Source organism: Lynx canadensis, chromosome C1 (assembly GCF_007474595.2).
Source record: "Lynx canadensis isolate LIC74 chromosome C1, mLynCan4.pri.v2, whole genome shotgun sequence".
Classification (NCBI taxonomy): domain Eukaryota; kingdom Metazoa; phylum Chordata; class Mammalia; order Carnivora; family Felidae; genus Lynx; species Lynx canadensis.
Window position 1 is genome coordinate 165,186,433 of NC_044310.1, and position 15,591 is coordinate 165,202,023.

General features: G+C 39.1%; 2 protein-coding genes across 3 annotated transcripts in view; one reads left to right on the top strand and one right to left on the bottom strand.

Annotated features, from left to right (window-relative positions):
- AGPS (alkylglycerone phosphate synthase) overlaps nt 1-7,356 on the top strand; it is a 143,915-nt gene extending 136,559 nt beyond the window's left edge. Inside the window, exon 20 of one of the 2 annotated variants that reach the window (XM_030325400.2) lies at nt 1,708-7,356. In XM_030325400.2, coding sequence (XP_030181260.1) covers nt 1,708-1,829 — 122 coding nt within the window. In that variant the 3' untranslated portion in view covers nt 1,830-7,356. The remainder of the gene's footprint in view (nt 1-1,707) is intronic. The other variant, XM_030325401.1, reaches the window with a different exon arrangement.
- A 4,836-nt stretch (nt 7,357-12,192) lies between these two features.
- On the bottom strand, nt 12,193-15,197 carry TTC30B (tetratricopeptide repeat domain 30B). Its single transcript, XM_030327584.2, has one exon. It carries the CDS (start codon nt 15,021-15,023, stop codon nt 13,026-13,028), a length of 1,998 nt encoding a protein of 665 aa, XP_030183444.1. The 5' UTR covers nt 15,024-15,197; the 3' UTR covers nt 12,193-13,025.
- Nucleotides 15,198-15,591: the final 394 nt, after the last annotated feature.

Sequence of the window (15,591 nt, forward strand, 5' to 3'; positions counted from 1 at the left end):
GAGCTACCTCATTGTGGGTAGCTAGTAATAATGCCACTTCTGTCACTCAGAGAGTAGTTGCTTTTTTTTTTTTTTTTTTAATCCCTTGGAGCAAATCTGGAAATAACTGATTTGCAGCTTTTTTGAGTGCTTAAAATCATAGGCTATTTGAGGTGAAAGACTTCATAGACTCCAGTCCCTTTGAAGATGAGAAAACCAAGGCTAGAGCATTGTGGTGAGTTGTCCTTTTGAGAGACAGGAGGAGGACCAGGTAGAACATCTTGTAGGTGGTAGAGATTGCATGAGTAAGAGTTTGTTCTGGTTGGCTTCCAGTTTGAGCGCTCTTTTAAACGTTACTTTCTTTTTGAATTTAAGATTTTTTTTCTTCTGTACATCATTCCCCCCCCCCCAATATTAACACAGCAAACTCTTTTATTTCTAGAAGCCAAGCAGAAATATCTTGCTTTCTAAGGATTTCATGCTATAATTTTAATGACAATTTGATGGCTTCCTGGAGAACTGGACACAAAAGATGATTTGAGTTGAGCCTGAAATGGTATTTAACGTTCCAGATGGCAGGTGCTACAGTGTATCACTGCTGCCTGATAAATGGCAGTGCGTTTTAGAATGACAGGCAGAATACTTTAATGAAAGAAGGTTTCCCATTTCGGTTGTCCAATTAAATCACTGTTGATGACTTTGGATCATTAATGAACATTTGTGGAAAATGACCACTTGAATTCAATTATTACAATATGTTTGAAAAGTACTAGCCACAAAGAATCCTATCTGTAAATTAAAAGATTTATCCATTTTGCCACAGATAAATTAGCACATTGCTTTGCATAATGCCAAAGCAGGTTAACATTTCACTTTTTTTTTTTTTTTTTTACAGGTTAAGTACATATCCTTTCTTATGAAAGTTCTACTTAGAAAAGTTTGTTTTTTATTGGGTGCCTTTTAAAATATAATTTATGCTACGGACCATTATATTCTCAATAAAATATTAATTTATTCTCAATAAATTAGCAAGAGCTAGGAACAACGAAGAAGAACATTATACAGTGTATAAAAGTATAAGTTTAAGATGGATTAGGTGTTTGATTTATTTAGTGCCTAGGAAGAATCTCTAATTCTGGAAAAATAATAGGAAGAATTATTTGGGAACATGCAAATTTATTTAAAAGTAATATGAAAGTAAAATGCAAATAAAAGTTTTATAACCAGATTTTTTTCTTAAACCCATTAAAGGTTCAGATTTTCTTAATTATTTTAAGCTTTAAAATATTTTGTGGATGTATATCCTGCCATTTTTGCTATAGTATACCCAACAAATTCATCTGGATATGTTTTTCTTTAGTTAACTTCATTTTCTCTGAAACTTTGGCATGTTTTGGTAGTTCAGACAGGGGGTGGGTTCTTTTGAAATGCATGTTTTTCTCATTTTGTTATTTGTAAAATGGGCTGCAGTCTCAACCCAAGCTTCCTTCATCTCCATTTCATAGTTTCTGGAGAAAGGAGACACTGGAGCACAGGCTTCCCCTGGGAATACATTGGGCTTAATGAGCTTGATAGTCTGGTGGGCTCAATAAATCAAATAAAGCAAAACATTTCTCATTTTTGAATAAAAGCATTTATCACACAGTGTTTGTTCATTCATGGTCACAAGATTGATTGGTTCCCAGCATCATAGTGTATATTGAAGCATTTTTTATTTTGTTTTTCCAGTGGGCAAGTTACGGAAGCAGTGGCTAAAGGAAAGTATCTCTGATGTCGGCTTTGGGATGCTGAAGTCTGTCAAGGAATATGTGGACCCCAATAACATCTTTGGAAACAAAAACCTTTTATAAATCCATTACTGTTGTTACAAAAAAAAATGTCACTTTTTTTTTTTTAAGTCTTCAACTATGGTTATACCAGTAATCAAATATATCATGGATTGTATTTCAGCAAAATTTTTTTGTTGGTTTTAAATAAGTTGTTTCTGTATTTGTTTTGTTTCTACATCTATGGATTGACAGATGGTATTCCTAAATCTCTCTCATTGTAGGTGCATCAGTTTACAGCCAACTGGTTGTCATTTCAAATTTTAGTCAGGTGGCACAGGGCTGCTAGCTGTTATTTCAGAGGAAGATGCTGCCAGCTGTTTCATGTTGATGCTTCCCCTTGGGAACAAAGGGAGATTTTGGTGTCATCCACTGCTTATCTAGCCTCCCTTTTAAGGACGTTTCTGGAAAGCAGTTATCTGGGGAAGGATGCCACTGAGGAGTGATAACACATGTATGTTTTTTAAGAGTGCATTCTAGTGTGAGTAGGTCATTAAGAAGAATACTAATGAAAGAATATAGGCAACCTGTTATTTAGGATGCCTTCAGTTCGGTGAGATGCTTGGCCTACATTTTTCTTTGAAATTAGTATACGTTTATAAAACCTGAGATGAGCAAAAAGTTATTGTTAGGGGACATGTTTCTATTCTCCACGTTTCTGTTTCTACTGGGGTATGAGTTGAATGTGTATCACCGAGATAACTTCTTGTTATATCCTAGTTCCTTCATAGTATGTTTTGTAAGAAAGCTGACTTATCACTCATTGTATGTGAACAGCAGGTTTACCATGAAATGAATGCCTTTATTCAGCTTAGAATCCTAATGTTTCTGATTTCACATTCTTGTTGCTGAGATGCAGAAGAAACTGCAGCCGGAGCAGAAGAAGGAAGACTCCTTACACTTAATGTCTCCAGTTTGAAGAATTGTTTGACTAATGAAACACACTTACCATTTAGCTGTTGAATTTGAAAACCTCAAGAGTTTCAATGACAGTTTTTTTTTTAATTAACCCAAACAACCTGATAAATTGTCATATAAAAGTAAAGTTTCAATTTAGTTTTTAATAGTGGTTTAATGCCTTTTTTGAATTACTGGTTTAACCTAAATTTTGAAAATATGTAATGTATTAATACACAAACCATAATCAAAAGTTTGAAATATCATATTTCTTAAGTAATAGGGAGAACATTAATCACATTTCACAAACATTTTTACATTCAAGCCTCGATGTTACAAGAAGTGAAATGATTACTTTGAATCACTGTCTGTCAAGGTTCATGATTCACATTTCGGGATGGATTCTTTTCTTAATGCAATACCTAACTTTTGATAATTTTTTTAAATTAATATTTGATCAGATAATGTACGTCAAGATGCAGACGATCCTTTAAAAGGACACACTGTCTGTCTATGTAGCAACAGCTCCAAAGTATTTTGGGGCAGTTTGATACCTTTTATATCTAAAGTATACTTAACCAGAAAAGTAAAAATTTAAATTGACAAAATAGTATTTTTAAGACTTCAAAATGATAAGCAATTTTTAATAAAATTGGCCTCAAACTAATAAACTTAAAATCTGTAAGCAAATCAAAATTAAATACTAGTTTAACAACAAAAACTAAATATTTGTTAGAAGCTGCCTCTCTTCATTGGTAATTTATTTTTAGTTATAAAAATTCCAGCAAATCTTAGCATTAAAAGCCCTTGATATTTGAAATAGTTGGATGCTTGATGAGGAAATTACACTTGCCTCTAGAATTATAAAAAAAAAAAATATCAGCTTTATAAAATGGATCTATTCATGAAGGTAATTTCTCTAACTGGTGATCAAAATGTAAAATTTAATACAGTACTAATATCTCACTGGAGTGTATACTTGTTTCTGAGTAATTTTTTTTAAATAAAATTTACAGATTCATAAGCAGATCCATTCCTTTGCAAGTGATTGTTTTAACATTCTTTCCCAGGGAGTTCAGATTTCAACAACCTCAGAAATCTGTATTTGGTATTAGGAAACTATAAATGTCACAGCTGAAAGTTGTGTTCACTGTTCTACATGAACCTTACGGAAATTAGTGATTTATGTCTTTGTTTTTCTTCTTCCATGTATGCAGAACTCCCCAATCTTGATTTTATAGTGATGACTACATTCTGTTGTTGGAATCATTTCTACAGGGATCATTTTGAAACACACAAACACTCACCAGTGCTGTTTCCCTCTGATTTAGTAAACCAGAAAGCCTTTTCCCCACTTCTCACACCTGCTTCTGAGAGGTACCTCGGCATGTACTTAGTTTCCGTGGAGAACTGAGTTCTTGAATATGCACAGAAGCACTTAAACCTTGCCTCGTATTTCTGAAATATCTGAAAATGGCCTCATAAAAGTTAAAGCCTGGAGAACATTGTTTATGTGAGGCTTTTAAACTCATTTTGAATAAGTTTGTTTAAAATTTTAAAAGCTCATATCCTATCTGGTTTTTAGTACTGCATAAACGTTGACTTGTCTTTCTTAAATCAGTCATATTTCTAATAATTCGTTGATGTCACATTTGGGTTGAGGTTTTAGTGGGACTAGGAACTTGCTGCTAGTGAGAAGTGGCATTGAATACTAAAGACTCAGTATGAACAGGCTTTATTGACCCTTAGAGAAACTGTTGCCTTAATGTTTGGTGCACAAGTACAGGCATAAGTGAATTTTGTCTTATAATGAGTAACTTGAGCTTTTTTAGTTTCATAAGAATTGTAGAAGCCACATGTTTATTGTGCCCAGCATTTTACCACAGAGAAAGAGGATTGAATTCTTTCCTCTTCGGAGGAATTGGGCGTTTGCTTCCTAACTGCTTACAGATTACACTATTACTTAAGAGTTATTTATGAAGCTGGAAGCTTTCTAGTGCACATAGTTGTGTTGACATATTTTGGAAAACAAAAGTGCAATAAAGGATGAGCTTCCATCAGTATGTGTACTGTGTCAGATACAGATGGTTGCAAGGAAACCTGTGTTTCAGAGTATTTCCTTAGTAACTGCTAAGTCCTAGCTTGCGTTTTTGAAAATGCCTTTCTGCATGTTGGCTCCAGAGATATTTCTTCGTCATTTTCTTTCATAGCTACAACTTCTTAACCATAGCTAATCAAAGAAGTCCTGTAGTCTCAAGCTGAAGTGTGTAACCTCAGCTGTTAAAAATGGGACTGGGTTTGGTTGAACATCTATTATAAATGTAGAAACACAAATAGTTATTTATTATGGATTGATTCACAAACTGCATGTGCTTGGTACGTGAAGCAGCCAAAATGGAATGCTGTGGAAAGTGTTCTCTACATTTTAAGAAATACTGAGATGGGCATTAAGGACAGCTTTAATAGCTTTTCATTTACCACTTGATCTTTGGTAACTTTGATTTTAATTACGGCTTAGCTCATGGTGGGAGAAAAGCTGAAAACAAGTGCCAGTTTCAGATTGAAGAATACAGAATCACCTTTGGCTTTACAAGTTAGGGAAGCGAGGCTTTGCTCAAGGCTCCAAATGAGCCATATGTCAATATATTCATTGAATTCTTATTAATTTCAGTGTCCTGAATTAATGTATACATTGATGCTAAAATTCAGAAAATGTAAGTCTTTTTCTTAACTATTGAATGGGGTGTCTACTATGAAGGATGTAAGTTACTCGGCTTTCTGCTTCCTAAGCCACAGTGTTTGTCTTTAGCTTGGAATTTGTAAAAACTACTTGTAACGTCAACAGGTTATATTAACGTATATTATTAATAAAATGCACCCGGGTCTAAGAGATTTTGTTTTCTTCAAAGGGAGTGGGAAGCTCACTGTTCTGTTTACATATGGGTTTTTCTTTCAATTTTCATTTTTCATTTTCATATTTCTGATTTGAAAACAATTTTTATAATTTTATTGATGAAGCATAATCAAGTCCCTTTAGAGTATATTGTTAGCTAGGTTTTATCACCCTAATTATTTTTTAAATCAGTGTTCTATTTCTTGGAGGTGTTTAGTCTCCTGTGAACCTGAAGCATTCCAGTTTGAACCTAGAAAGCTCCTCAGAGAATGAGCACTGTGCTCTTCTGACCACAATAATTCCTTAACAAACGTCAATGAGAACCACTGACAGATGGAACACTCAAGCCAAAGAACCATCACAGAATGAAAGTAACTTTAGTTCAGTGAACATAAAAAGATTTCTTCTTTGGTTCCCAAAGGAGATTGTCTTACACGTTTTTTTCTCACAAGGAAGAAAATAATAAGCATCATTAAGAACATTTTTCAGAGACTGAACTTCCAAATCTAAGAGGGAAAGAGGAAAGAGAAGGGAAGAAAATGCTTTAGTGTGGATTTCTAAGCAGCATGCATACCTGTTTTTCAGGCATCTTATTGTTAGCAGTGTTTTTCATGAACATGAGCACCCTTGAAAACATGTTGTTTAATCCTTAAAGTAACCTTGTTCACATATCCATGAAGGACATGAAATTCTTCTACTGGTATACGGTTTCTATAATTATTTTTTGGGCTACTTAAAGAATATCCCCAAAAGTTCACAGTGCCTTGTTGGGATTTTTTTTTTCCATGAAATAGCCATTATTTAAAATGGGTGGGAGAGGGTAAGTGTTTAAAGACTGAGATTGTTTAGTAGTTCAGGGCTGTTCCTCTTCAAGAATATGTCAGGAATTAAGTAGTTATATGTAGAAACACTGAAAATCCTTTCCACAGTGTGGGTTTGGATCACCTATTCTAGTATGTTTCACTAGTTATATGGTGGACCTGTACTCTCGTATATCTGTTCAGTCAATGGGATTTATATGTACTTTCATTCTTAGATTTTCATTCCTACTGTCCCAACTTCGTAGCCCTAAGATGTGGCTTAGTGGATGTGGCATACTCACTCAGTCCCTGAGACACCCACTATATGCTTCTGGATGTTTGCTCACACAGCTCCTGTGGAGCAGAGCCTGTGGGGGGAGGGGGGGTTCTATTCCTTATGTTGCGTGTCGGTCCTTTTTTCTGTGATGGTGCCTTCAGAAAAATGAGTATCTCTGTTCCTGGACAATGATAAATCTTATGAGAAATATGTGTAGATTATATTTCTTAATTTTTGTCCTTTTTAGCTAAGCCTGTGGAATACTTTGGCTCTGATACAACTTGACTTGAATAATATCTTATCCTGAGTCTTCCTCCAAGGCAGTACATATTCCTGCCAGTACTGTAGTAATCTTTTGGGAACTACATGTGGGTAAGCTCTTGTATGTAAGCCATTATACTGCTGTAACTAATGCATACAAACAGTTCTTCTCTTTACATTTATGGTTTAAACATTGGTATGTAGTGGAAAGGGAAATTCCTGAGAGATCTCAACATAGTTTTGTCAGTTCAGACTGAGCCATGTTGTTTTCCACAAGGGCTCAACACATGGTCTATATACTGTGCTTTTGGTGTATGTTTGGATTCTCCTTTTATTGCTTTTCCTAGACTGTACTGTTCTATAAGCAAATGCCCATGTGATTTTTAAGACGTGCTGGGAAGAAATAAAACAATACCAAAACCACTCATTGTTACAGAAATTGTTGCTTATTTCATGTTAATTCCATGTAACCTTTGTTGGCAGCATCATGCTATACTCACAGAGAATGGATAGAATATAATCTGTACCCATGAGTAGCCTCTCTGTTAGTGAAGGACATGTGCACAGATACTGGTTTTGTCCCTGCCTGTGGCTCCTACGCTAGAGGGCGGGTTGTAGTTTTCTGGGCTCTGAAATGACTGAACTTTGTGTTGAACCTAGTCTTCCTTGGTACATTGAAATAATCACTTGTGTCACTAAGATTTTGGCTCTTACAGTAATTAATTAAAGAAATTTTCTTCCTGGCTCATATAAACTTGGACTGAAAAACCCTTAGAAATCATCTTAATCTTTTCCCAAACATAATTGACTACTTTCTCCTATCCCCCAGGCCACAGATAACTAGTCTTCCTGAACATTTGTTGTGACCAAATGGGAGTGTATTGCTTATCTGGGAAGCCTTTTCCAACTTGAAATCTTAAGAGGTTTTAAGATATTAAAGAGGTGTTAAGAGGTTTTTGTTTATTGGATTGAAATCTGTCTCCTCTATCCATTGATGTAACTTTTGTCTTCTGTAGTCATAAGTTACTGTCCAGTTGCTCTAATGAAAGGCAGCTCTTCCAGTGTTTAAAGGCAGCTCATGTTCCCCCACATTTCCAACCTTTGCTCCTATGAGTTCTAGATCCTTCACCATCCCAATCGCTCTTTGTATGTGCCTCTTTGATGTCCTTAAAGTGAGGTATCTAGGCCTGAATGTGCCAGAGTAGAGCCAATGATTCCCTTTTTCTGTCACTAATAAACACATTTTTGATGGACACATTGCACTATCACCTCACACTGAACTTGAATTTCACAAAGCTTGTCTTTTCTGCATATGCCGTTTTGGCCACACCTCCCTGGAAGCTGATTTTTCAAAGCCCCCTTACCTATATCCTTACTAAAATTTGTATCTTACTGGATTTATTTCCAGATTTTCAAAACTTTAGAATCTTGACTCTTCTCCAGAATATTTTTTGTCCCATCCAGTTTTAGGTCCATGGAAGTGAGACATGTTATGTCTGGATTCCCTTGCCAGTAATGGCAGATAGCTATGGTACACAAGGGCCTGCCCAACAACACATCCGTGAGAGAGCATTCAGGGCTCAGGCAGCTACTCTTCCACTTGACATGCTGTTGTCTACCTTACTTACATGTTTACATTTTGTCCAAAAATAAGCCCTTTTTTCTCAATGATGAATCAACTATTAAGATAACATTAAACATGCAGTTTCACTTAACACTGTCAGCTGCCAGAGTGAAATCCTTTGGTAAAGCTTGCTGGTCCAGCTTCTTACCCTATCGGGAAAGCAAATGAGGTCTTACTGCCAATCACATTTACTTTTGCCTATGTTTGGCCTCAGGGATATGTCTCTTTCTTTGCAATAGTACTCATAAGCCCATTTTCTGATGTGACTCGTTGATTGGGTCTAGTGTTGGCTGATGGACAAGCTCTTTAATTCATTCTTACACAATTCTGTCACATCTTTGGTATCTCACTGCGTCTGTATTACACCTGGGAAGGTACTTCTTAAAAACAGATTTTGTCACAATAAAGCTGTAAAATAAGAGAAGATGGAGTTCTAAAGTCTAAGAACACAATGGAAAGAGTTCTAGAATTTTGGGTGTACTCCATTTTTCTCTTTTGGACCTGATTTCTTTTTTATAATGAAAGTCTCTAAGGTTCCTTCTAATTTGGTCTCAGTGATTCTGATTAAGTTTAGATATTTTTGCTGAATACTACCCTAAAATGACTATTGCATTAATAATCTTTTTAATTCATTCTTTATTAGCTAGACACTGTGCTGAGCATTTAACCCTAGACAGGAGGTCATGTCACAAAATGTGCTGTTTGACTAATACTATGGGTACAGCCCAATAAGTGAATACAAAAAAGCCCAGATGTCACTTTAGTCCCAGTGATAGGTCAACAAAAGCTAAAGGCAGTTAGGGAATGGTAGATAGCTGTAAGTCACACCATTTCTAGGAAGCTACTCCGTGTGTCAGAGAATACCATCACGAAACCACAGTCTCCCACATGTTTCCAGATCATCCACAGCCATTAAGAAAAGGACGAGGGAACCTAAGACAAAAACTTACATTCAAAAATGCTGGTGTTCACCTGAAGTGAAAGATTTCACTTTCAGAAAGTTATTCCTTTAAAGCTTCCCCTCCAAGCCATTGACCTTTTCTTATCTCACATTTCCTAGTAAGCTGATTTATTTGGGCATCACCCCACACCCCCATAGCCCTACATACACAAACAAACAAATTGTTATAATCTTGGGCCACGCCTATCACTGGCAGTTCTACATGGATCCCATCTGAGGTGCTCTTCTGAGGTCTGAGAGGCCATACCTATATATTCCTATTTCACCCTGCAGGAAGGGAGTATCATCTAGGATTTCATTGCCCAATGACCCCACCCCTTCAGTCCCCACACCCCACAGTTCCCAGTTGTCTGCTTCTTATGAATGGATCAGAGATGGCCACTGTACACCTGACCTCACAGATGGAGTTAGGGTGAACGTTCGTGCCACAGCTGAGGCCAAATTCAAAGAAGGGCTGGCTGGAGGAATAGGAATCCTTTGACAGTCTTGTTACTGTCACAGGAGTCTCTGCTCGTCGTCCTGGGAAGATCAAATTGTTACTCATGTCTGAGAAAATGGAAATAACTACTTGTTTACAAACATGCTTATATTCTGGACATGTGTGAAGATAGGGGTTTGACTAAGATCACGAGATACTAGATTTAATATTTGATCCCTTTGAAATACACCGTGCAGGGGTGCCTGGATGGCTCAGTTGGTTAAGCGTCCCACTTCAGCTCAGGTCATGATCCCGTGGTTCATGGGTTTGAGCCCTGCGTCGGGCTCTGTGCTGACAGCTCAGAGCCTGGAGCCTGCTTCAGATTCTGTGTCTCTTTCCGTCCCTCCCCCACTTGTGTGTGCTCTCTCTCTCTCTTTCTCTAAAAAATAAACATTAAATAAAAATAAAAGACGCCATGCAGATAGAATGAAAAAGGAGTAAAAGCTTTAGAAATACACAGAAATCTTTTTTTTTTGTCAAGAACAGTGCCTTAGCACTGAACACATAATGTTCTAGGAGCATAGAAAAAAGCTTTTCATCAGAACTTTAGGGATGAAAGCCTTTGGTTAAATGGCAAAATATAGAGTCTGTTAGTATCATAGTATCAAAAAGCAGAGCTAAGTACTTCCGAAGGTGAGTTTAAAAGAAATATATCCTGAAAATAAAGGACAATAAGTTTCTGGAGAGTTAGGAATGTCCTCACCCTTCAGTCTCCTCAAGGACTCAGAAGGCTAGGCAGCTTCTTAGGTGTGGTTCAGGAGTCTTTGCTGTTGCTAGGCAACAGTCAGTCTGTCAATCTGAGGGGGTGCCTCTCCAGAGAACATGGGTAAGGAAGGGGACAAATGCCTTGATTGACCTTTATTCCTGTACTCAGTGTTAGGAGCAGTCAGGATTTCCTGATTCATTGCTAACCAGGAAATTCCAGCTGCCCAGCGGCAAGGGGTTAAAAAACAGTTCTGAAAAGCTTTTTATGTTCTGGAGAGCAAAATTACACATACATGCAAACCACAAACACATAGCACCTGGGTAAATAAAATGTGGCTGAATAAAGGCCAGGCTATTTGCAAAAGGGAATCTGGAAAACATTTGCTTTTGGGTGGTTAACATTACTTACACTTTATGCATTTTTTTAAGAAAAAAAAATCAGAATTTTAACATGGCTGTTGAAAATGAGATTTCAGTTCATTACTTTCCAAATCCTAAGGAGTGATGGAGATTGAGAGGGGCATAGAGCTACTACTGCACAAAGAAGTAGCAACACTTTTAGTACAAAAGTTGTTGAACAAAGACCATTTCCCAGAGATAGAATTGTGCTATGGGATACACTGAAGAGGTCATTAAACACTGTCCTCCAAACATGGGATCAAACGTCAATAGTAAATAGCAGTAAATAGTAAATAGTGAATGGTATCAGTGTACATAATAAAGACTAAAAATGCTTAGAAATGCAAAACCATTGGACTTCATGATAAGTCAGATTTTCTGGTATGACAGAATTTGAGCACCCAGGAGTTCATGCTAGAGGATTTATGTTGAGCATAACTTGTCTGGGAACCTACATGCCTAAGTGATTTCTCCTTGCAGGAAAAAATCATCATCTCCTTATGGGAGGGGTTCACTATTAGTAGAAAGCTATTAGATTAAACCATAAGAAATTGCTAGTTTTGTAGGTCGGTAACTTTCAAGATCAGCAATTTCATATACTTCAACCTAAAACTTTTGTTTTTTTCTAAGCCATGTCAAGTTGGGGTTCACAGTTACATTTATGGAGAGAAAGGGGGTAGGTGAGCAAATAGTTTTTATATAGTTCAGAAAATAAAATGCCTAAGCAGAATGAGAGGAGTTCTAATTGGGAATGTTGCAGGTGTGAAACCAGCATTCTGAATCCACCAGAGAAGGTTTCAGAACTTTTCATCTGTAATAGAGGTAGAAGTTTGGTGGCGTCATGGGAATAAGGTAGATTTTTCCATAACAGAGCGGTGACAACACAGAAATAACTCCAGCATTAACCTATCCTAAGTGGCAAACACAAAAATAGGAATTAAGAACTAAGTTCTCAGGTTACCTCTGCTATTAGTTGCTATTTGGAGATAAATGAGAGCAGAGTTACGAAAAATAGTAACAGTACATCTTGTTCATATGTACAAATTAACAAATGGAACAAAAGAAAACTACATAAAGTTGTTTCTTAAACAATTGTTTATTGTCTTTATACCATAGCACCATAATTTTGTTAAGGGCACAAGACTGCCCACTGAATCTTGCATTTTAAAAAAACAAAACAAGGAACCCAAACATTTACCACCTAAGGAATTTGGGGTTACATTAAGTGTTACCTCTATGTAGAAAAACCCTGCTAAAACATCTTACACTCTATGCAAAATGTGTGCATTCCAAATAAATAGTGAGAATAGAGCACAATCTCTAAACCTCTTAAATGCCTAGAAATCCTATATGTTAACTACTCTGTTCTGGACTTGATAGTGCCAAGTCCCTGTAAATTGTAATCCGTGTGCAAGGGACTCTCCAAATACAACCAAGCACAAGTGATAGGAAAGGGAACATAGGCACTACAAGTTCTAATAAACAGAGAGTCCAATTCAGCTTTGAATTTTTCGTATCTTTCTAGGTTTCAAATTTTCAGTATTTGTGACGATTTTAAAAATAAGGTTTATGATTTGCAAATGTACAAAGTTTAACATATGACAAATGTAAAAATGCCAATGGCTACATGTATTTATTTTTTTTATTACTGTTTTTTATTTTTGAGAGAGAAACAGAGCATGAGCAGGGGAGGGGCAGAGAGAGAGGGAGACACAGAATCCAAAGCAGGCTCCAGGCTCCAAGCTGTCAGCACAGAGCCCAATGCAGGGCTTGAACTCTGGAACCTTGAGATCATGACCTGAGCTGAAGCCGGACACTTAACCAACTGAGCCACCCAGGTGCCCTGCCAATGGCTAAATATAGATAAAATAATACCAAATATAGATATATAAAGCTATTATGATAAAAGACATTATCAGGCATCTCTATATATTCCACCCTATAATCTCATAAATCAAAGCTTTTAGCTGTCTGGATTCATATGTGACTGTATTCTTTCCAGTATGCATTCTTTCTTCTTCCAGAGGTTGTTCAATCACGGCAGGTATGTTCCTGCCATAAAGTTCACATTGTTCTAGAAACTGGACACATTCTTGAATAACACTGTCACGAAGCACGATCGTGTGTTTTGACATGTTTTCTAATAAGGACAGGAAGCATCTTTTAGCATAATACCAGGTATCAGTTCCCAGTTTCTTATGATAAGGCTCCAGGCTTTTGATCACCCGAGAAATACCAAAGTCATAATTTCCTTTGGCACAATAAAGTGTGCCTATCACCAAATTCACAATGCAGAGGTGGTAGATTTTCTTATCGGGGTCATCATAGGACAGCTGCTCTTCCTCCTTTTCAATCTTCCTCATCAACTCCTCAGCTTCTTCATTCTGACTTGTCATAATATATGAGACACACAGGTTAGCCAGCACAACAGCACTGACATTCAGGATGTTGTCATAATGCTTCTTGACTATGGGTTCATAGAAACCTATAGCTTCTTTGTATTTGTTTTCCTGCATGAACAGGACATGAGCCACATTCAACTTCCACACATCATGGTCATTACAGAATTCCACAGATTTGCGGAAGATCTTTTCCACCATTGGATAATTCTCAAGGTTCCAGTAGATTTTGGCCTGGGCCATCAACACAGGAATATACTTCTCCAGAGTGTCATCATATTCATTCACTGCCTTTTTGACAGCTTCATCATCTCTATGGTGTCTTGCTTCCTGTACTTGTTTGGTGAGCCTCCGGAGCTGTTCAGTCAGCATCCCTGCTAGCCCATCAAGCTTAATGAAAGCCTCTTCAGGGGCTGTCTGGCAGGTGATCAAGGCATCCAAGAAGTCATAGAGATAGGGTGTGAGGAACTTGTAAGTCAAATGGGCATTCTCGGCCAGGACATCTGCTGCCAGGTCGAAATACTCATACTTACAGTAGAGCAGCAGCAGGTTGCCAAAGGTCTCCGGGGGAAAGGGGTTCTGTTGGAGCAAAAACTGTAGCTTTTCAAACCCTTCTGTAGGCCTGGCATCCATGTTCATTAGCGCCTGGTTGTGCAGGGTCACGGGGTCTAACTCTTCTTCTGCCCTAGGTGGCATGTCAGTGAGGGCTTCCTGGGCCGCCTCATAGTTTCTCAGTTGGTATTCTATGGCTGCTTTGAGGTTGAAGGCTTCGACCAGGGCAGTCTGGTGAAGGACTAAGGTGTTGCCAACACTTCGAACATCGATGCCCTCAGTGGTCATGCCCACACCTAGCTCCGGGTGCTGGCGGATGCCACGCTCAATAATGTCTGCGATGTGCTTCAGGGCCGGGGCATAGTGCCGGCTACTGTAATAGGCCAAAGCCAGGTTGTAGGAAAGGTCAGGCCGGTAGCCCGAAGCCTGGAGGGCCGCAAAGAACTTGGAACACGCGGCCTCATACTGTCCCTCCTTGTAGAGCAAACACCCCAGGTTGACCTGACCATCGGGCTCGTTCTCGCCCCCACTGTCCTCTCCCCCTTCCCCGCCCAGTAGCTGCTCCACCAGGCTCTTGGCCCCGGGCAGGTCGCCCTCGCTGTACTTGATCGCGGCTTGCAGACGGAGGACGCGGTTGTGGTAGGCGGGGTTGTCCAGGAGGAGGAAGGCGACCCGGGTGGCCTCTGGATAAAGGCAGGCCTTGTACAGGGCCTGGGCCTGGTACAGGCGGTACTGCTCCAGTTCCGGGTGCAGCTGGCCCAGCTGCTCATAGCACTCGGCCGCCAGCGTGAACTCCTGCAGGCGGTAGTAGCAGTAGCCCAGCAGCGACAGGCCGGCGCGGCTCCTCGGGCTCCGCTGGAGCTCGCCGCCCAGCAGCTGCACGGCCTCGGCGTAGCGCGAATCCCGGATGAGCCGGTACACGACGGCAGTGAACTCCCCATCGGGGATCTGCGCGCCGCTCAGCCCGGCCATAACCGCCAAGCTGGTGGTGCGTGCTGGTTACCATGGCAACAAGCCCACCGGAAACGGAAGACACAAAGATTATTCCGGGTTTATATTTGTTGGTTTGCGTGCTCCCAAAGTTACTTTGCTGGGGGAAGACCAGACTAGGGTTGGAAAGGAATCACTAATGTGAGGGTCTCATATATGGACTCGTCCCCGAAGACTCCAGAGTGTGAGCGGCGTTAGCAAAGAGGAAATTCCTCCGGTTATTCAGTGACCGAAACTCCACTTCCCGGCATGCACCGGCCAATCGCGCAGCTGCCCAGGACGCTGCCGCTCTGCATGCTGGGAGGCGTAGTCTCTGCCGGAAGGATCTGCGGTCGTCAGAAGGTGAGAGTTCAGGGACCTTTTCTTTCTACAGACAGCAGGATTACTGGCTCCCTGTTCTGTCACTTAGGTCTCTGGCGCGGAGAGGAAGGTTTAAGGGCTGAAGTCCTTTGCGTTTTTGAGCCTTTATAGACTATGTGGTTTATATCAGTAGTTTCGTTGCACGTTGTTTTAGTGAAAGAAACGGGAACTGAAAAGGCGGAATGTCAAC

Bases quoted from the DNA above. Each gene is read 5' to 3' on its own strand.
- TTC30B (XM_030327584.2), bottom strand. From the start codon at position 15,023: ATGGCCGGGCTGAGCGGCGCGCAGATCCCCGATGGGGAGTTCACTGCC.